Source organism: Anoplophora glabripennis, unplaced genomic scaffold (genome assembly GCF_000390285.2).
Source record: "Anoplophora glabripennis isolate ALB-LARVAE unplaced genomic scaffold, Agla_2.0 scaffold1482, whole genome shotgun sequence".
Classification (NCBI taxonomy): Eukaryota; Metazoa; Arthropoda; class Insecta; order Coleoptera; family Cerambycidae; genus Anoplophora; species Anoplophora glabripennis.
In genome coordinates this window covers 1-21,705 of record NW_019417555.1, presented here as the reverse complement: position 1 = coordinate 21,705, position 21,705 = coordinate 1, and the positions used below count along the sequence as shown (strand labels likewise).

The window sequence follows — 21,705 nt, the reverse complement described above, 5'->3', positions numbered from 1 at the left end:
TATTTGCTTAAGTCATTACATTGGTAACAATACACGGGCGGACATCTCTCATTTACAAGCAGAGCCTGATAGTGACATTACTAGGCAATAGCATGTCAGTAAACAATTTTTTGTTTCACATTTTATACTAACCTTGGTCTGCCACGTCTTTTAGGGCCGCTAAATTGCGCTGCCACTGTTTTTTCCTTCACATTTTCAGTCTCACGGAAAACGTTTACTTTTCTATTAACTTTGTTTTGACGATAAATATCGAGCAACTTTGTAACTTTTTTATGTACAGGAGTCGCAGTATCTTGGCATTCGGAAGCTGCCAGAGCGAGTTTTTGCCAGAAGTTCGTTATGGCACTAGCAGAATAATTCTTATACTTTATCTTTTCCAATATAGCTGTGAAAGATTCATTAATCACGCCTTTCGCCAGCGTACTGGATAACTGTAGTTCTATTAATTCAAGAATTTCCAACTTTTCATCTTCTGACAAAGAACTAATCAATTTATTAGCAGTAGCGGTGCTTTTTTGCTCTTTTGATGTTGCCTTGTTTAGGTTAGTAGGAGTAGTGGCATTCTTTCCTGTGGTTTGATGGGAACTCCCAGAATCTTTCGAACTTAGATCTTTGCACTTCGAAGTGATCAATTTCGGCCTTTTGGAAGACGCTGGCGTTTCACTGGAAAAAAACCTTTTTAGTATTCAAATATTCAAACTGTCAAAATAAATAGAGAAAAAATGGTTTGTAATAGCGATATAAACTAAAAAATCATGATGCTAATCAAACCAACCTCAAAACTACATAAAAAAAATATGTTGCTATAATTTCTGAGCATCTGATTACTGGAACGGGTTCAGATTATTTGGGTCTCTGCATTAATTAACTTATTAACTATTAAAGGTGCACAGCTTCCTTTACAGCTTGGGTTATGAGGTTACATGGGGTTATTGGTAAAACCTGACGTGATGGTGTTAAATGGATCATGGATTCAAATTCAGCAACCCCGAAAACATGTACATAGTAGACATGACCTTCAGACTCGAAAAACAATTTTTTTTTGTGTGGCTGTGTAATCTCGTTTAAAAAACGATCCGATGATATCGTCCCTATTATCACGTAGAGGCGTATGTGTATATCCATTTCTTGGATTATACGCCCCTATGTGATAAGAGGGACGATATGTAACAAAAGACAACCACGTACAATTTATGAGTCAGTTTTAGGAATCAGTGGCGCCCAATCACTGACAGACAAGGGAGTTCAAGTGGGTAGAAGTCGTTAAGAGAGTCGTTTGAAAAAGCTTTTGTTGCGAAAACTAATAAATTTACAAAGCTTAGCCGTCCTTCGGAGAAGGCCCAATAGAAAACGAGCTGAAGTAACTTAAACCATTGTGGCCATGTGGTCGAAAAAAAATTATATTTTTAATAACGTGTGAAACACGTTCAGAAAGGCATATAGATTCCAAGATATAATAATAAATTGTTTTGATGAAAAAAACAATAGATCAAATAGCTGGTTTTTAGCGGACTTTCCAAGCTATAAAAAGTAGATTAAATGAGACTGACTAAACCACGCACGTATTGGGTTACTTGTAAATTCAGTTTAGTCACAGAATTATCCATACCAATGGAAATTCAGTCAATTAGGTAATTCTTAATTATTAACATGATATAATAGAATTTTTCTCAAAGCGTATCTGATATTCAGAGGGGGGGGGGGGGTCAAACAAACCAGGTTTGAATTAGCAAGTAAGACGGAGGCAGGGGTTGAAGCGACGTGTTGAATTCGGGAAAAAAACTCCCAGAAAAGGGCAGTTCCTCTTTGGGTTCCACACTGGGGAAATATATTAGTTTGATTCCTACCAATCTATCAACAACTCATTATTTCTTAAATCATGAGAAAGCAAATGTATAAGTAGTAGAAGTAAACAAATTTGGTATATCCAGTTTAAAAAAAAATCAACATATCTATTGTTGTTGTCCTATATTCAATAATTTCTCTAATAATCCGCGCGAATTAGACTAAACACATGCCTGTTTCTAAAATCGGACCTACTTCGAATTTTATGGGCTTAAAATTAAGTAAAAAATATACGGAACAAAAGCCTAAATTTGTGTATTTATAGAGGTCAAGCGTCATATTGTTTATAACAAAAGAAAAAAAAATAATTGCTCTTTTTTCAGTTCACTTATATCTCCGAAAATAAACCTTTAATCGACATGAGTATACCTACTTATCGATTTTGTTAAATGTTAAATTTGCTACAAGGAATTTTTCAAGTTAATGGTTTACACTGTAGAGCACGTGACTTGATGTAGCAAAATGGCAAAATTCATCGGTCTAAAATATATTTATATTTATTTTATTTTTTATATTCTTATAAAAATTAAAAAAAGACAACATTCTCTAGCAATACAATTAATTAAATAAAACATGGTAGAATTGAACGTAACAGTTCTTTTAAATATTATAAAATGATATACTTATATGTAATGTTGGTATTGTAACATTCAATAATATTCTAGACATAATTTACGTAATAAGTGTAACAGTTAATTTTAAGACGATATTTTATACGTCGACTTCTTCTGAGCAAGGAAATTTTCATTAATTCATCTTTTTTTTTTCAAAGAAATAATTGACTTTTGTTTTTAAATATGTAAAAAGACCTCCTTTTCAAAATATCGAAAGCGCAATGAAATTACAAAAGAAAACGTGAAAAGTCAATAAAAATGTATTTTTCGGGATCTGTCGAGGACTTTCACAGACTTTTGCTTACACCATATATATATGTATGTATGTATGTATGTCGAAGGGTGGCAGAATTGTTTTTCCACCAAAGCACTTAGGCCTTAATAGGCCCCTTGTACACCCTCCTTCATTACTCAAGTAATTTTCTTCAAACCATCCTATTTACTACACAGGTGGCTTGGAGGCAAAGTCTCGTACATTTTCTTTGCTCTGTTCTCATTACCATTTATCGGGGACCACACGCATGCGGAAAATGTTGAGTGACCCAGGTCTCTGGTAGGCTGCCATAGCCACGTCCCTGAGCCTGCCTTAGGTCACCCATCCAAATTCCAGCCTGCGTCCGTGATGCTTACCTCGGCAGATCGAAATCCACCGGCCAAGACACCCAGCTAAGCCTTGCTTACACCATTTGCAAAAGCGGAAAAAAATATGTTGATTTAAAAAAAAGATCCCAGTAGCTAAGCTATAGCTTTCTAAGTGCCACAATCCATTTGTCGAGTTAGAATTTTTAGAAGTCGAGCGCAGCATGGGCACTATGACGTCACAGCGCTCCCCTCTCATGGCTACCGCTCAGCCGGGCGGATCACGCTGTCTTTAACGAACGTTTACTTGGTCAAATCCATTAAAAAAAAATCAGTGTATAAAGGAAGTCTTCTACTTTACAACGAGACCAAGTTTATTATAAAATATTAAATAGAACAGCCAAAATATATATTAAAGAAAAAAAATTATCTCGGCTCCTATTGGTCAGATCGATACGCTTTTTTTTTCTTAATTCATGTTTTTTTCAGCACTATTTGACGCAATTGGTTTGAAATCTGTATATTAAAAAATTGGCGAGATAAGGACCCTAGTTACCGTTTTTGGTTTTTTGTTAAAAACTTTTTTATTTTGCAACTTAAAAATCTGAAATTTACACAGACACGAGATAATGTAATTATTACCTTTCGATCCTTTTTTATCAAATTTCGATACCTTGACTTGGGCAGAAGATATAGGCGCTCACGTTTTCGTCTTTATAATTTTGCAATAGGCCGCCAATTTGAAATTGGGGGTCCGAATTGCGGGTATTTGTTGAGCACCCCAATAGTTATCTTTTCCAGTAGTTTCATCCAATTTCAGTCAAATTCTTTCTTTTTATTTAATGCTGAAAATTTTGCATTCGTTTTTTCACCGCTAATTTTGCAATGTAAAAAAAATTATGCGAGTTTTCGCAAAAGCTTATCCTTATAGCAAATTTCTTCAGAAACAAAATTGATAAGTATTCCTCATGTCGATTAGAGGCTTATTTTCGGAGATATAAGCAAAAAACTGAAAAAAGAACAATTATTTTTTTTCTTTTGTTATAAACAATATGATGCTCAACCTCTACAAATACACAAATTTAGACTTTTATCCTGTGTATTTTACCCATCTACATGTCAGGAATGAGTCACTGCTTACAATTTTGGGACTCTATAGTAGCTGCGTAACACCATAAAGCCCTACTCCCTTGTTGAACGATAGTTGCTTCTCAGACATTCTGTTGATCACCGCCGATCATTTAATCACTTGTAGATATCAACAAATTTTAATTTCACAAGAACTTACCTTTCTTTACATTCACCGTCGTCTTGTAGAGCATCTTCTTCACAATCTTCCCCGGTTTTCCTCTTCTTCAGTAAGTTCTTTTGTACCTCTTTGTGTAATTGTAGAAGGTCCCATACTTCGTCATCTACTTTATCCTGTCCATTTTTCTCGTATATCGTCGCCGACATTTTCATCTTACCCCACACGGTGTACAACTTTGCGAAATTATAGCCCTTGAATCCCTTAGATGCCACTCGATCCAGTATATTCTTCCACGGAGTGTACTTGAACGTTTCCAGTTCTCTGTTCTCTATAAGCTGGTTACACTCGTTTCGCATCTCCCGTACGAGCTCTAGCTTTTGGTCCTTTCCCCAGAATTCCCTAATCTTGCGCTGCTTCAGCTTATTCTGATTGCTTTTCTTACCATTAAATGAATCGCCGTCAGCAGATTTGGCAAGATTGTCTTCTACTTTTTTCACGATTCTAAATATTAAAAGGTTCCATTACTATTCAGGTTACAATACATTCATTCACAAGTTCATTAGTTATAGATTGGTTATTGGTTAAATTAGAGCCGACAGAAGGGGTGAAACAGTAAAGCAGATGCTTCAGGTGACATTTTTTAAGTCTCTTATGTCTTTATGTTAAAGCGGTTGAGTGAGAATTTCTCATTCAATGGTTAAAGTTATTCTTTTTCAAGAATCAGGGAAATCTCTTCAAACTTACATAAATTGAAAAAAACCTTTATGTAACAAACTATGTAAATAAACTTAAAATTAACAAAAATCTCTCGTAACATCGACTAAATAGACAACTTTGATGTAACAATCTAGTATGTAGTAAAGTACATGTCCTAGCAGTCTTTAAAAATAAAAAAAATTATTCCAAGCAAGCCACACAGTCTATCTTGAAACGTAAAATGATATAAATCCTGAAAATCTCGGGATCAGGAACAGTTAATCCCGAAAATTTCGGGACTGAAAAGCGGTCGGGATCCCGATATCAAATCCTCTAGATACAGGGCATTCTTCAATAATAATTTTTTTATGATTTCCTATAACCTTTTTGCTAATGAAAATATATTTTTTTGTAAGTATGTTTTTATGCATTTTTATATATAGTGGCAACAGGATACTTTTTCATAACCTCCAGTTTGTCAATTATAACGTAAGCTTCTATTTTTCAAATGGAATCCCCTATACGAGGTGTAAATTTATATGGGGTTCATATTTATATGGAGACTACCTTTGACCTTTAGAAACACGTACCATAAGTACTTTCCTTAATTCTATTGACACCTGAATTAACCTTTTCGTAAATTTCAAGCCACTAGACAGGCTAGTGTAACCTTAGACCACATGCGCTAGCTGCGAGCCACAATGTATGGCATACATAGCAGTCAAATATCATCTTGATTGACTTGTATATGTACATGTTTTTACTTTATAAGATTATACACTAATAATATAAAAAGACGATTTACTTAAATACTACTTTAAATTTTACTATACAATCAAACTTAAAACAATATGACATGCCCAATACAAATTTTATTTCATTTCCAGTAAAAACATACTTCAATCAAGTCGCGAAATTGACCAACATATAAAAAAACACCTCGTATTCGAACATTCTGGTTTTGCCGAATTAACGGTGGTCTTCTACCACCCTATTGACATATATGTGTAAAGTCAACTTGCATATTCCAATCATGTAAACAATGATTAAGCTCATGTTGAATAAGAAAAAAGTTACTGTATTTTTATAAGATTTTATAACTTTTTACTGTTTTAACTTTCTCAAATGTATTCTTGTCTACTTTTATGATCATGCTTTGGCTGCATGAAATTGTTTACTTCACTGGAATATGTAAAGTGACAGTAGTATTCACCTAAACCGATTCACGTGACAAGCATTGACACAAAGATTTACAAACTAAATACAAAGCTTTAAAGTAGTAACAAATATTTTCAATTAAAAACTTATTAAAATTATTTTTCAATATAGACATTTTATAAGTCAGAAAAAATAATTATTTTAAAACGTAAATTAGTTTTCCTTACAGTTAGTAACGTAAGCCTAACATCATACCAGTATTACCTAATATTTAATGAATCAAGCAAAAAGTATATTTTTTAAATCTCTGATTTTTTTTTAATGTTGATGTTTCGTCCACATTGACATACAAAAGCAATGTCATGTAGTTAGTTTCGTACAGTTGAAATTTGCATAAAATGGCATCATTTCGAATGATATTTATTAAATTATTTTCAAGATTTAAACAGTTAAAAATTATATTATTGCAGTTCAATTTTTAGCATTGAAAGAAATTTTTGTGTAATTATGGATAATACATCATTTGAAGAAAAATTTTATGCAGATTTCAAAAATAAAGATACGTAGTATTCCATTTAAAAAATATAAGTTTACGTTATAACTCAAAATAGGAAGTTATAGAAAAATATTGGGTACACCACTAGATTATATCTAAAAAATTATGTGAAAAACCTAATTACAAAAATAATAGTACATAAAATAATATATTATTGTTCAAATGAAAAAGTTATAGGGCATCGTAGAAAACAGCCAAAATTGGGAAATCTTTTAATTATTATTGTATCAAGCACCGGCGACAGTGAAAATTGAAGTGGTTATAATTTTATAAAGACGAGAACTTTCATGATGAAGAAGTTTCGAATGAAATTTACAAAATAGGAAATTTAAAAAATGGATTGCTCTCCTTGGGTTTCAAAAAGGGAAGCAGACATATTTGCAAAATATTTTTCTCATAATCAATTGATACAGATACACTTTTTTTCCTCAAAATTTTCATTTTTATAGTCAGCAATTTATAAAATTTGAAAAATACAGTGTTAATATTAAATTAAAATTTAAATTGGTATAACTAAGACTTTATTTTGCAAAAAATAAAAACAACTAATTTTATCTGTTAGTTGATTATAAAAAAAATATTTTGCACATATACCCTTTCCAAGATTCCAGGCAAGGCAACTCCTATATTACTTTCTTATTTGACAAATATCGTTCTAAATCTTCTTATCTCGAAACTTCTTTTAACGAGCCTAGAAATCATCTCTTAAAACACAAAATGGACCCTATGCTTTTTTATAAAAATATGACCACGTCAATGTTCACCAGCCGCCTCTGGAACTACTGTTTTTTTTCTATCTTTCGAGGAATATAAGCCCTCAGGTGTCCAATTTGACCTACCCTGTATATTTTGCGTAAGTAACGAAACACTACTTTTTTTGTGAACATTACTGTTACAACAACACATGTAACGATTGACTAGTGAAAGTATTATTTATTCAAGATTTTTGCACAAAAAGTGGTTTTAATTATCTAATTTTTTATAGAATGTTTCTTATAATATTTAAACAAACGTTTCTTTTTGTTAAAGAACTTATTATTTTGTCTACTGTAATGTTTCTTTAACTTTTTATTTGTATTTTATAATAAATTTGTTTAAACAATAGTAACTTGCAAATGTTTATTTCTAGGACAGCAAAGAAATATTCAGGCGCATAATAGCAAAATACGATCATATTTGATTAGTACAAGATGTCTTCTTTAGATGCACAAGAATTACTCACCTTTTAATTCGAATCTTGCGTAACATACCCAAAGTTTTCTCAGTACTATCAATATTGTTTTCTTTATGATTCGTATCACAATTATTTTGTATTACTGCAGTACCACTCGTCCCAACATTAACATCTTTACTGGAGGAATCGTTTTTGGAACTTTCCTCTGTTTCTGAATCATCGTCTATACAAATAACATCACAATTTTCTCCGACAGTAACAGCATTAATGGGGTACTTCAATGGACTTTGTTTCTCTTCTTTTTTTATTTCTCCTTGATTGATATCACTATTAGTACTAGTTGTGTCTGTTTTTTCAGTTAGATCACTGTCGCAACTTTCTGTGTCATCCGAGCCGTCAATGGCAGCACTTGCATCATCAATGTTAGCTTTGCTGATATTCACTAAATAATCCAAGTAAGTCATGGGGCCCATGCTTTTTTGAGCCAATCTAGCGTTAGACTTTATTTTATTCCACAAAGATTGCACATATGCTAGTGTGTAAACGTAACCATAGCTGTGAACTTCGTTCATGATATTGAACCACATTTCTAGATCGGCCTTGGCTTTACTGATTGGATCTAAGTCTTGCTTGAGGGATATACTGTGCTTTAGCATGAGCTTTGCTAGGAAATGTTTAAACTCTAACGTGGAGTTTTTTCTTCTACCACTGTAAAAATTAACAACTTGCAACAAACAAAAATTAATAAATAAATATTATTTGTTGACACCATCATCAAATTTCACTGCTGTCATGCAAATGCAACCAAAACCTTCTAAGGATATTATACAGGGTGTCCCATAAGCACATGATCAAAAAGGTATTGCGACATTCTTTGGCTCAAAAGAAGACAATTTGACTTAACTTCCATTAAGAAAAAATGTCTGGCTCCTCTGCTATTGACTGTCAAAGTTCTTGAAAAAAAATATGTTTTTTGTAATATCTGGAGAATGTTACGATGGATTTTAATGAAACTTGCTGTGGACTTGTTCCTAAGTAAAACTCATGTTTTGATGAAGCAACCGCGTCCATCTGCCTTTAGCTAGTGGTAAATTCTTGAGTGTCTTGGTACAAGAATTACCAGAACTTTTTGGTAGCTGGAATCAATTCATTTTATTTTTATTGATGTCGTTATTCGAGATTTTCGTGCTCTTGGTAAAATCTTGTAGCATTCATAGTTTTTACGCAAAAAAATGTTTTCTGTTTCGTTGCGACTTAACAATTTTAGATGTATCGCAGTAAATCTACCCTTTTACAAGAAGCAGCTTTCTCTAATAATAATTGCCAATTCTTTTACCTAGGATATCAATATTGAAAGTAAAATGGTCGCAATTTTAAAGTCTGTCGCAATGCGACAGATTGAATATCATTTTACTTCATTACACTCAAAAAATGTAAAGACGTATTTAGGAAAGACATAATTCTCTTTATTGGAACAGGATGATAGTTACATAGATACGATAGATGATGGTGAAATTACAAGACATGTTTGATATGCCCATTTTCTTGGATGCATAACTGGATCCTTCGATTGAAATTGAATTGAGCCCTCCTCAACATTTTTGGATCATTCCGTATTACGCCCGCCTTGTTTTGAATTCTACGCAATAATTCTTTCTGGGATTCGACAGGAGTAGCGTAAACTTTATTCTTCAAGGCTCCCCATAGAAAAAAATATAACAGCGTTCAGTCAAGAGACCTGGGGGGCCATTCGACAGGAACATCTCTCCCTCTTCTTCCGATCCACTTGTGTGGAAAAGTATTATTTAAATGTGCAGTTACATTTGCTCTAAAGTGCGAAGGAGCACCATCGTGCATAAACTACATCTGAGCACGAAGATTGAGAGAGACATCTTCCATTAGAACCGGAAAGGTGTTCGTCAGAAAATTTAAATAATTTTCGCTATTCAAGCGGCGCGGAAGGATGTCACCGATGATCCCAGCCCAAACATTTATTGGAAATTCCACCTGAAAGTGGTTAATACGCCTCGCATGAGGGATTTTTTCTGTGTAATTGGTGAATAAAATTCGGCTGGTGAAATTTGGATCACGCACTCCTTAAATAAAGGGGCAAAATTGAAGTCTTCTCTCAAAATGGTGTGGTAAAAGCTCCTGAATAGACGTCGCATGATAAGGATGGAGGAGCTACTGTCTTATGATGCGATTAATTGTACTTTTTGATACCCCAAATTCCACTGTCAGACGGAGACGGCGATTACTGATATTTGGATCTTCAGCGACCCTATTTAAAACGTCTCCCTCAACAGCTGCATTTCGTACTTGAGAACGACCCACACGGACAACGGCTCGAACACCAAATTGCCCAGTCTTCCGCAAACTCTTTTCAATCCATGTAAATCGGTAATCTGGAACCCGTCCATTTGGGTATCGCGCTGCGTAGACGCGCACACTCCCACCCATGTTGTCTTCGCAAAACCCTAAGACTGATCAGTCGGTCATCTCTTCATTAGAAAACGACATTCGAAACAAATTGATTGACAATTGGTAGTGAGTAGTTGTTGTACTTGAGCAGTAGTGACGATTGTCTAAAATTGAAAAAAATTTTTTGCGTAAAAACTATGAATGCTACAAGATTTTACCAAGAGCACGAAAATCTCGAAAAAGGACTGATGCATCAATAAATATAAAATGAATTAATTCCAGCTACCAAATAAAAAGTTCTGGTAATTCTTGCACCAAGACACTCAAGAATTTACCACTAGCCCAAGGCAGATGGACGCGGTTGCTTCATCAAAACATGAGTTTTACTTAGGAACAAGTCCACGGCAAGTTTCATTAAAATCCATGGTAACATTCTCCAGATATTACAAAAAAACATATATTTTTTTCAAGAACTTTGACAGTCAATAGCAGAGGAGCCAGGTATTTTGTCTTAATGGAAGTTAGGTCAAATCGTCTTCTTTTGAGCCAAAGAATGTCGCAGTACCTTTTTGATCATGTGCTTATGGGACACCCTGTATAGGGTGTATCAGAATAAGCAGGACACAGATCAAAAATGAATTAGTAACACTAACAGATTACCACTAGGACTGTAAATTAATTTTGAGCGATTTACAATAACTATATTCATGATTTAACTCTGTCATTAGGTTTTACTTTTTATTATGTGACATTTTGCTGAAGTGTAAACAACATATTTTTTTCTCAGCTCCAAAGATGTCTAATTAGAAGCTAACAAAACACCTGTTTAATTCAATGAAAAGTGCTGCCGAAGATCAACAAGTGGTGTTGGAAACTTACAGTGAATATACTCTATCGATAAAAACGTGTGACTATTGTTTTCGGCGTTCTAGAAGTGGTGATTTTGATAAGGTCGACAAAGAACGCTCTGGTCAACCAAAAAAGTTCGAAGATGAGGAATTGGAAGCGTTGAATGTTGATCGCACAACAGTTTCCAAACGTTTAAATGCACTTGGTATAATTCAAAAATACGAAAATTGTGTGCCATATGAATTGAAGCAGAGATATGTTGAACAGTGATTTTTCACATATGAACAATTGCTTCAACGATAAAAAGAAAGGGTTTTTGGCATCATATCATCACTGGTGATGAAAAATGGATACACTATAATAATTTTAAGTATAGAAAATCATAGGGTTTGTCTGGTCATGCATCAACATCGACGGCAAGGCCGAGTATTCATGGTTCGAAGCTCATGGTCTATATTGCATCCATTGACGGAATAACGGTTGCGATTCCAGCAAAGCCACGATATAGTAATTTTTCAACGCTCGACCACATGTTACTCATGAAGTCAAAAAATATTTAGAAACGCTAAAATAGGATGTTTTATTCCACCCGCCATATTCACCAGATATTGCTCCATCGGATTATTATTTGTTCCAATCCATGGAACAGGGCCTGGCTAAGCAGCCCTTCCAGTATTACGAAGATTTAAAAAATTGGATCGATTCATGGATAGCATCAAAAGATGTGTTTTTCTTTCAATACTACGAAAAATAATGTACACAATTATTCACACTACATCGTTGAATATACAAAAATATCCCTCAAAATTAATTCACAATTCTAGTAGATGCCAAGGAACTTAAGATTTGTCAGTAGTTTATTACTTTCTTGTAAAAGGCTCACTCATTATAGAGTAACAAAATAACAACAAAAAAAGTAATAAAACTCTAATTGATTTTTCTACAGTCTGCTAAAAGCAGGATACTGACTATTATATGTTGATCAATTGTACTGATAACTGCTGATTATAATTTTGATATCCTGGAAATATTCAAGGGGTTGAGTACAAGTAAAGCACTAGGGGTTTAGAGTTTTTCCCTGACTATCCGATGGTGACCTTGAATTTGACCTGGACCTTCAAGGTCATATCAAGGTCACAAGAATTTTTTTTAATGGGAAGCCACAATCTTGACCCCAGAAATGGAGAGAATTTTACGTTCGAACATGACCTTAAAATGACCATGAAGGTCAAGATCAAGGTCAAATATTAAAAAGTCCCAAAGTGGCTCAACAGTACCAGAATGGCAGAATAACCCGCCAAGAAAAATGTTCTCCACAATAGTTCCAGGATTCTGATGGGCACTAAACCGGTGACCTTAGATTTGTCCTCCGCCATAAGAACAAATTCCTTATCCTCCGGTCATTTCAAGGTCAAGTTGGATATTCTGTTAGCCTCAGTGACCACCCAAGACTGTCTATTAACTTCAATGACAGCCTTTTACCTTTGATTATCACTAATGACCAACAGTGACCAATTGTTGCCTTTAGTGACCTCTAATAACTGACCGTGGCCATAGTTGAACTTGAAATGACTGGAGGATAGGAATTTGAGGTCAGGACGGAGGTCAAATCCAATGCCCATCAAGAATCCTAGAACTATTGTGGAAAACATTTTTCCTTGTGGGTTATTCTGCCATTTTGGTACTATTGAGCCACATTGGGACATTTTGATATTTCACCTCGACCTTGATTTTGACCTTCATGGTAATTTCAAGGTCATATTTAAATGTAAAATAGATATCCTGCCATTCCAGTACTTTTGGCCCACCCTGTATAGTGTCAAGCTTAAGACTATAGTAGGATCGTATTCGATGCAATGTAGAGCAAAAAGTTGTTGGTCTTTTATCAAAGGAAAATCGTGTCATCATTTTTAGGAGGCGTAAGACGAACTATTTCAAATTTAAAATGAAATTGAATGTAAAATCTGAAATACCGCTGCATACGCACTGTATTCTGGTAGTAGCTGTAGTCGCCCAGGTGCATCGAGTGTACGAAGTGGTTGGTTATACGTCAAATACTAACCTGGCGAGCTCGTTCGTAAATCAGAGAGCACCTCCAAAAAACAAGGAAACAACAGTGGCGTGTTCAGAGGTAAAATATAGTACATATGTGGAATGTAAAAAACAAATTGGATTTATAATAAATTACATTTAAAATAAATAGTTTATGAGAATAAAGGAATTTTTGTAGGAACAAGGATGCCAAACGTGAACTGATTCCTTCGTCCATTCATAATGTATAAAGAAATTATTCAATTTCTAAAACCCTTAAATGTGTACTGCATTGGTTCTCTTGACAGGCAATGATATTACTTTGCATCGAATATGATCCTACTATAGTTGAAATGCACCTACTTTTTTTTGTTGTTTATACTTACGTGGCAGGTTTAGGTTTCGTCTCAGATTCAACTTCAACTTGGGGCACAAGCTTAGGCATTTCAGGATCCACTTCAAGAACTTTACTAAAATCTCTCTTTCCACTGTATTTTTCCTCAAGTTTTTCCACTGATTTAACTTTTTGAGTCGTCTTTACGTCACTTAACTTATTAAAACTACTAGTATTTAAGTCACTAGAACATTTACTGGTAGAAGGAGAAGTTTCAATTAGATTTTGAAGGGACTGTGTCGTGTTATCTCTTGGAAGAGAAAGTTGCACCTGATTGATTTCCGTACAACGTTGAATTATTTGATCCAATGCCAGGCATTGTTGGTTGAACTGAGTCAACTTGAAAAGTAAGTTCCAACACTTGAGGCATAGCTTCAGTGGCACGATATGCTGAAAAGAATATTTTTATAACACGGGAGATAGAAAATAAGTGACTTACTGTAGGATAACTAGTAAGGAACATATTCTTAAACACCTGGCCCATCGGTTCGGTCTCCTGCAATATGAAAAATCTGGTGCCTGAAGTCGTCGGACAACCACGGCATAAGACTAGCTTGCCATATTCTTCTAGACTGAGATTGCCCCGAACCCGATTTTGAAGGGAATTACATGTTAATTTGAATACGAAGTACTGCCAAACACTTTGGTAACATTTTATACAGATGAGAGATGGAGGGTTTTGCTCCAAACTCTGAAAGTAATTTTGGATGTTTTATTTTACAAAATAATTAAAGTTAAACTCACCAAATTGGGTATGCAGAAAGTGAGGATTTGATACAGGGGTTCTGGACGACACTGGATCACGTTTATTTCATACTACAAAGAAACACAAAAACAAACATTTTTTAATAATTTCAATGGGCCTGTAACACTAGGGCAATTGACAACAACAAATTTTCCAAATAGAAAACAATAGTAAATTATTAAGGAATAAGAGAAAAAAGTGAGATTGGTTAAAAAACGTGACTTATAAGTGAATCGGGGTGAGAGAAAAAACAAAATAATGAAATAGAATAAAATAGAAAGCTTTTGACAAGTCAAATCTTTTTCTGTTTGAATCAACTAATAGATTAATAAAATATTAGCTTTTTTAAATTAATTTAGCAATGTAAAAATTTATTGAAAAACTAAATTAAATTTAATTTACTATTATTTGAATCTTGTTGAGGATTGATAGTTTTCCGGTATAAAAAATATTAGTTTCATTTTTGAATAATTATAATTTGCATTAAATGACAATAATTCTGTAATGCTTTATTTTCAGTTACTATTTTCCATTTGGTTGTGTATTTTTAATATAAAAATTTGTCAGTTTTGTTGGAACCACTTTTACCTGTTTGTACTACTGTGATTTGCTCTGATCAATCAGTTTAATGATTCAAAATTCTCTAATTACGAAAACAATAAGAATGTTGTTGTAGTCCGTGATAACCAAATTTGATCTATTTCAAGTTGAACAAAATGACCAAGGACTAGAAAAATAAACCTATGTGCTAATGAGACCCCTCCCTGTCATTCCACCAAATTATGTGCATCAATTTCAGTTTATAGGCAAATAATTTTCACATAATTGAAATTGAATTCCTGTTTCACGAAATTAAAACAAGGAGGTAATCTTGCTATAAGAAACATGTCTGACCACCCAATCTGTTACGAACAGTACAGGGTAGTCGCAAGGGGTTTTATACGTTGTAAGGGTGTACAGGGCGAGTCAGTGGATTGCTTACAGACAACCATCTCATCGTCGAAGGAGTTTACATTGAATGACATACAAACTCAAATAAATCCAGAATTATCTAGTCACGAGCAGTTTAATTTGTTACGATTAGGAACGAGTACAGACACTGTTTCGTCACTACACTGGCAGAAGTTGGGCCCTGCTTATACAAGCAAGAATCTTACAAATTGATGTATGAAGTTGGGCATCAAACGTGTTGTAGACTACATCAACTCCAAGAGCTAATGGCCAGGTTGACAGGAACAATGGCACAATACTTTCTGCCCTGACGGCTTTAAGTGATGACGAAAACCATTTGGACGAAGTTGTAAGTCAAGTGCAATGGGGAATTAATTCAACGATTAATTTTACCACAGGAAGAAGTTCATACGAGTTATTTTTCGGCTATAGACCCAGAAACATTAAGGCTGCTTTTCTGGCAGCCGCTGTATGTGACGATGAACGTCCAGATCTGGATAGTATGAGAGATAACGCCTCTCGTTCAGTTAAGGAAAAACAAAAATATTAAAAAGAAAATTATGAAGAACGTAAGAAGTATGCGTCACCAAAAACGTTTGACGTAGGACAACATGTGCTTCTCCGATGTGTAATGGATAATAAATGACGGTCAAAGTAGAAAACTTGAGTCACGATACAAGGGACCTTTCGCAGTTACGAAGGGTTTTGATAACGAGAATGGGGGACACGTAGAACATTTTTTATAAATTAGTAGACTTTTTATTACTGCCACCTTTCAGTTTATTATGTTATTAATTATGTTATTTATTGGTTTTTATGAATACGTAGTTATTTCCAAGAAATATAAGATGTTAATAAATATTTTCTGTGCCTAATATCTTCATAAATGAGCATGATTTCGAATTTTGATAGGTATACATTTTTTGTGTAGAATAAAATTCTCTACCTATCTCTGACAGTTGCGTGTAAAAATTTAAACTGTACAAAAAAGTTACAGAAGAATATTCACAAAGGGTTGTAGTAAAATGAACGCCCTGTATGATTTAACTTAATAAGAACATAATCACTGCATACTTCAAGAAGACTAAGCAACAGCAAATTTTACTTAAATCGTTTAACTGGGTTCTGAGTTAAGGAGAAAACAAGAAATAAATAAGAAACTTTTAACACCCTGTAACTTTTTTGCGACATTTTTCGTGCAAGCAAGTTTGGTTAAATTGACATCATTTGGGTTCTAAATTATACCCTTGAAATATGTAACATTCATTAGGTGACACCCTGTATATTTTTTTATTTCATCTGATATAGATGACTGACAGATTTTTTGTGAACAATATATGATTTTTGCCTCAATTTTTGCCAACAATTTTTGAGAAAATAAGATATTCACTTAGTAATTTGAACACTTCAACACAATTGTCAAAAGTATCATGGAAACAATCAAATTAACAGAAATAAATGCCTTTAAGCTTCTGCATTAAATTTAATATGTTGAAATTAACTTATCCATTGCTTCAGAAAATTAGAAACGATTAAATAAAGGTTAAATACAAAAATATAGATCTTTCCATTCCAAAACAATGACCTGCTGTTATGGTTTTGAATGTATCAATACAAAAATGAAACTAGGTACTTAATTCATTTTATTTTCTTAGCCTGCTCCACTAAATAATGTTTACACAAGTGTTCATCATTGGATGCCTAGGAAATGTTTAAAATGCTTTAGGCACAAGGGAATAAACAAACCCTGTAACATAAACACACTTATATGAGAGAATCAAATAGGAATAACCTTTAAAAATATTTAAGTTAAGCATATACTACAACCCTTGTTAATACAACGTAGTTCAGATATAAAGATCTAAATATTTATTTATATTCATCCTAACCTATCCTATTTTCAATAAATATGAACCTGGAAAAAATGAAACTAAGTGCTACTTTGTAGTATTTTGGAAGTTATTGAGGGAAAGTGATGACTGATGCCCAATCTCGGACATAAACACTGAGAGTCATCTAGTCATCTAAGTGTGCCCGACCTGAAGCCAAAGGGGAAGAATAATAAACATTCTGGCTAGAGGGAATAACGACTGACTTGAGGCATTCATTAGATATACACCAACTACGAAAAACGAACTGTTTGAAGTTAATTTAATTATAATCTTTTGCAATATTTCCGAGTTTTATTGCATTATTTCTAACACTATTATGCTAATTTTTTATTGTTGAAGATCGAATCAAATAATAAAATATTGCAATATTTTTTACAAGACACTCTGTATATAAGAAATAGTAATACTTAATAGTATGATTTTATCCATCGTTCATCAAGTAAAATACAGTGGTTATATTACAAATAAAACTATCAGAAAAATATTGACAAAAAAATATTTTTTAAAATAGATATACCTGTGTCCTGGATAAGGATGTTTATCACAGGGATATTGAACAGTGAACACAGTGAGATACAGGGTGGCTGAAGTTAGAAAATTGTTGCGTCATCAGGCAACCATTGAAATGGCGTAATTATATATCTAAATGTATTTTAGTTATGAACATTTTTAGAAAAAAAAAAACGAATTTTTAAATTATCTATTTTGCTTTTTTTTGTTATTTTTAGAGCAAAAAGAAGAACAGTTCTCAGAGACAGTCGTCTCTGTAGTTTCTCATGGAAATGTTAGCTTTGCTGTCCAATGCTTCATATTCGATTTCTGCTCTCTTTTTTTTAATTCTGTGATTATTGGACAAAGCTAAAAAAATATAGAAAAATTTGTAATAAGTAAGAACCTACAATAAATTAAACAAAACAAACATTGCTCCCTATATTATAAAAAGGTTCAAAATGTCATGAGCTTGCAGATATGTTTATTTCAGGAATCCATATTAAATGAAATAATTGGAATAAGCAGGAATAAATGGCAAACATTAAAAAAAAATTAAATTTAAGTTAGCAACAGTTATTGGAATTTGGTAAATGACCAAACTGCTACATTGAACATCATCGAATAGTGGTCACCAATTTTAGTAGTATGTTTTATATAATGCTCTATACTGCAAACCTGTTTTATCTCTTGTCATTAGTGTCATTTGTCAAATTAGCTATATTTCTTTTTCTTTAATCTTCCTTTTTGAATTTAAAAATGGATCAAAACATAATTTATAAATGTTTCCACTGCAGCTTCTATGCATGCACTCAAGATGTTATACAACACATAAATATATTCCACGCTGCTATATATTATCCCCGAAACTTATGAAGATAACTATTTTTTAATGTATGTATTTATAATTATTAAGTCTAAGGTAAAAATGAAAAAAAAATCATCTGACGTTTACTAACGATTGCCCTAAGTGTGTTAGACTAATTTAAATGTTTGGATCTTACCTCAGGTGGAACTGGACTAGGTATTGTTCCACTGACAACACAGAAGAGAGCACTACTCGCTATAGTAGTCATACAAGTCCTACAAATCATTTGTGGCATTCCGTAGTAAGGTAAAGCTCTCGATTTCAACCCTATAACTTTACCCATTACTATCTCAAGAGCTGATCTCTAAAAGGAATGCACCAACATCAATTTATAACACAGAACACAGATAAGTTTATTCCCTTACACGAAAATGAATATTGCAAAAATAGACCTGTTCTTCTGAAATTAGTTTTTTTCCTGTTAAAGCCAACCAAGTCTCTTTGAACTTGTGGTCTCTTGGCAATGGAAAAAAACTCCGATTAGGTTCCAAATCCTTGGAAGCATTACAGTGGGGCACCCAACACTTTACAGTAAACATTTTATATATCAAAATCTGGTTCTTCCCTCCTCTTGTAAGTAATACAATAGGTACGAGTTATAGTTATGAAGGATAAGTACTTTTTAATTCATAATTGTGATTCTTCTCGTTTCTTTGAACCCTAATTATTGAAATATGTTATATATTCCCAACATTTTAATTCATGATTCTTACTGCATGTCAGCGTTTTTCTTGCGGCTAAGCGTAAGTAGAAAGTAGAGCAACTTGATTGTTGATGAACTTGAAACACTTGCATTCACTTGTTTTATTTTTCATTTGTTATGAGAATGTTTTTATTTAACGAAGGAAAATAATATTATTACGTATTCTTTATTAATAACTACTTTACCATAAAGAAAACTGAAAAATTATTAAAAACTTATTAACTAGTTAATACTTAACCAACCAATGACAAATTAATGACAGTTTGATGTCTCTTGGTTAATGGTTAGGCGGGTAAAAGAACCAAAGTCAAATAAATAAACAAACTTTTTTAACTTATATAAGACCTATGTTATTTATCTTCATCTCAGTTATCTCACTTTAATTGACCAATCAGCATTCAAAATAATCCCAGATTAGTTGCATCTCGATACTCTCTATCTATGCATCTCGGTATATGGTGGTGGAGACCACAAAACATATAATACAGACTACACCAGTGATGCCACAGGAGGGCGATGAAGGTATAAGGAGAAAATTATATTACAAATCAAATAAGTATTTCTTTAAAATAAAAAATGCACATTTGTTTATTTTCGTGAAAACTGAACATTTTAGAAAAATCAAGCAAACCCTCGAAAAAACAACAATTTAACTAAAGAATCTAAAAAAAATTATTTCATTTCAAAATGAATACCAACACTTTCATCTTTGAAATCCTTTAAAAATTTAAAATCAGTAGTGCTTTCCCGTTCACCTCAATATTTTTGCACTCTTGTTTCTTGCCTGTTCACATTTTGAAATCTCTTTGCTCCCCTTTCCGATTCAGTATCCGAGCTATCATGATTGATGAATGCTGCTTTTACTCGTACTTGCCATATTATTTTTAAGGAAACAAAACACAGCCGTAAAATACAAAAAAATAGATTCCCTGTGTGGGATGAAAAATTTCCCAAGATTTAGAGTTCTGCAATATTTACATAAATTAATTAAAATTACTTTCTTGTTAAGTTGGTTGCATACTCATTCTCGAGCGAGCGGCCGAACTGAGCGGACGTGTTTATTGTGAAGTGAAGTGCATTGCAACGAGCAAAATCTACCTGCATTTATTAAGGCTACCTGGAAAGAATCCTTTTCTTTCCTCTTAACCACCGACCTAATCCCCGGCTTAAGCATAGAGGCCGTCGGCATCTTTGTTACAGGTACTTGTGCCGCCCAGGTAAGTTTTTACTTTATTTATCAGTTATTTGCATTATTTTAGAATACATTTCTTTAAAATTGCGACCCCCGACAAACAACATACTAGACAGACAAATACACCAAAAGACACGTACGCCCCCGTAAGGGGGCATCCCCACACGACTGACAGTTATACACCCTCACACACGCACACACACGCGCAAAATGTCGGACTATGAAAACGAGGAAAACATATACATATACATGGACGATACAGACAGCGAAAGACCCTCTTCAAGAGTCTCCGCTTCACCAAATAAACATGACCACTAAAACAGATTTATACGAACAGCTACTATCACAAAAACATGAAAACGAGACGCTAAAACAACAAATATACGAACTGACAGAACAAAACACCCGACAATACCAACAAATACTAACCATGACACAGCAAATCGTCGATTTGCAAAAAACAATTAAACTTTCGGACGAAAACACCACTAAATTACACCAAAAACTCGGCACTCATCAACAAACAAATGACAGACAATATACCCCAGACAGGCACACACACACACACACCCCCACACACACACCCCACACACACACGCACAGAGAAACGCAAAAAACACACAGCGGAATACTCTAGCGAGGACGAAGCCCCCAGACATAAAAAATCAGACAAAACAAACAAAACACGACCACAAACACCAAACACGCGCCCCCCGACACCTACACCCTCCACAAGCGCCATACAAAATACCGCACAAAACACACAAAAACAGACAGACAAAACCAAACAAGTCCCCCCGGTAATCTTGCGAAAGCAGGAACGGTGGACGCAAGTACAAAAAATACTCACGACACTTAACATTAACTACACAAAAGCCAAATTGACTAAAGATGGTATAGCCATATCCCCACTATTGACAAAGACACTGACAGACAAAGGCGAGGAGTACCACACCTTCACCCTCAGCGAAGAAAAAACGCTGAGGGTGGTGATAAGCGGAATACTTGCGGGTGTTTCGCCAAGTGAGGTCCAACTCAAGCTCACACGACAAGGGTTCCCCGGCGCAATAGTGCACCATTATTCCATGGCTAGAAATTGACCTCAATGATTTGGGATCGAGGGGGATTATCCCTCTTTATCCGCATGGCGAGCCGTCAAAATAAACAGGAAATGCCCCTGGTCCTAGTTCAGGCCCCACAGGACCAGGAGGACATCCTGAAGGTACCCGCTGCTGCTCGTTCGTGGTTCGAGTAGAGCTGCAGCGAAAGCAGCGGGTTGCCACACAGTGCCACCGGTGC

The 21,705-nt window shown here is 34.2% G+C and overlaps 1 protein-coding gene across 2 annotated transcripts in view; it reads right to left on the bottom strand.

Annotated features, from left to right (window-relative positions):
• LOC108916489 overlaps positions 1–19,564 on the bottom strand; it is a 36,254-nt gene extending 16,690 nt beyond the window's left edge. The window contains exons 1-9 of one of the 2 annotated variants that reach the window (XM_018722757.1): positions 19,225–19,564; positions 18,877–19,171; positions 18,648–18,815; positions 14,311–14,382; positions 14,006–14,257; positions 13,559–13,956; positions 7,920–8,579; positions 4,327–4,788; positions 133–663 (exon numbers count right to left, since the gene is read on the bottom strand). In XM_018722757.1, coding sequence (XP_018578273.1) covers positions 133–663; positions 4,327–4,788; positions 7,920–8,579; positions 13,559–13,956; positions 14,006–14,257; positions 14,311–14,382; positions 18,648–18,815; positions 18,877–19,050 — 2,717 coding nt within the window. In that variant the 5' untranslated portion in view covers positions 19,051–19,171; positions 19,225–19,564. The remainder of the gene's footprint in view (positions 1–132; positions 664–4,326; positions 4,789–7,919; positions 8,580–13,558; positions 13,957–14,005; positions 14,258–14,310; positions 14,383–18,647; positions 18,816–18,876; positions 19,172–19,224) is intronic. The other variant, XM_018722755.1, reaches the window with a different exon arrangement.
• Positions 19,565–21,705: the final 2,141 nt, after the last annotated feature.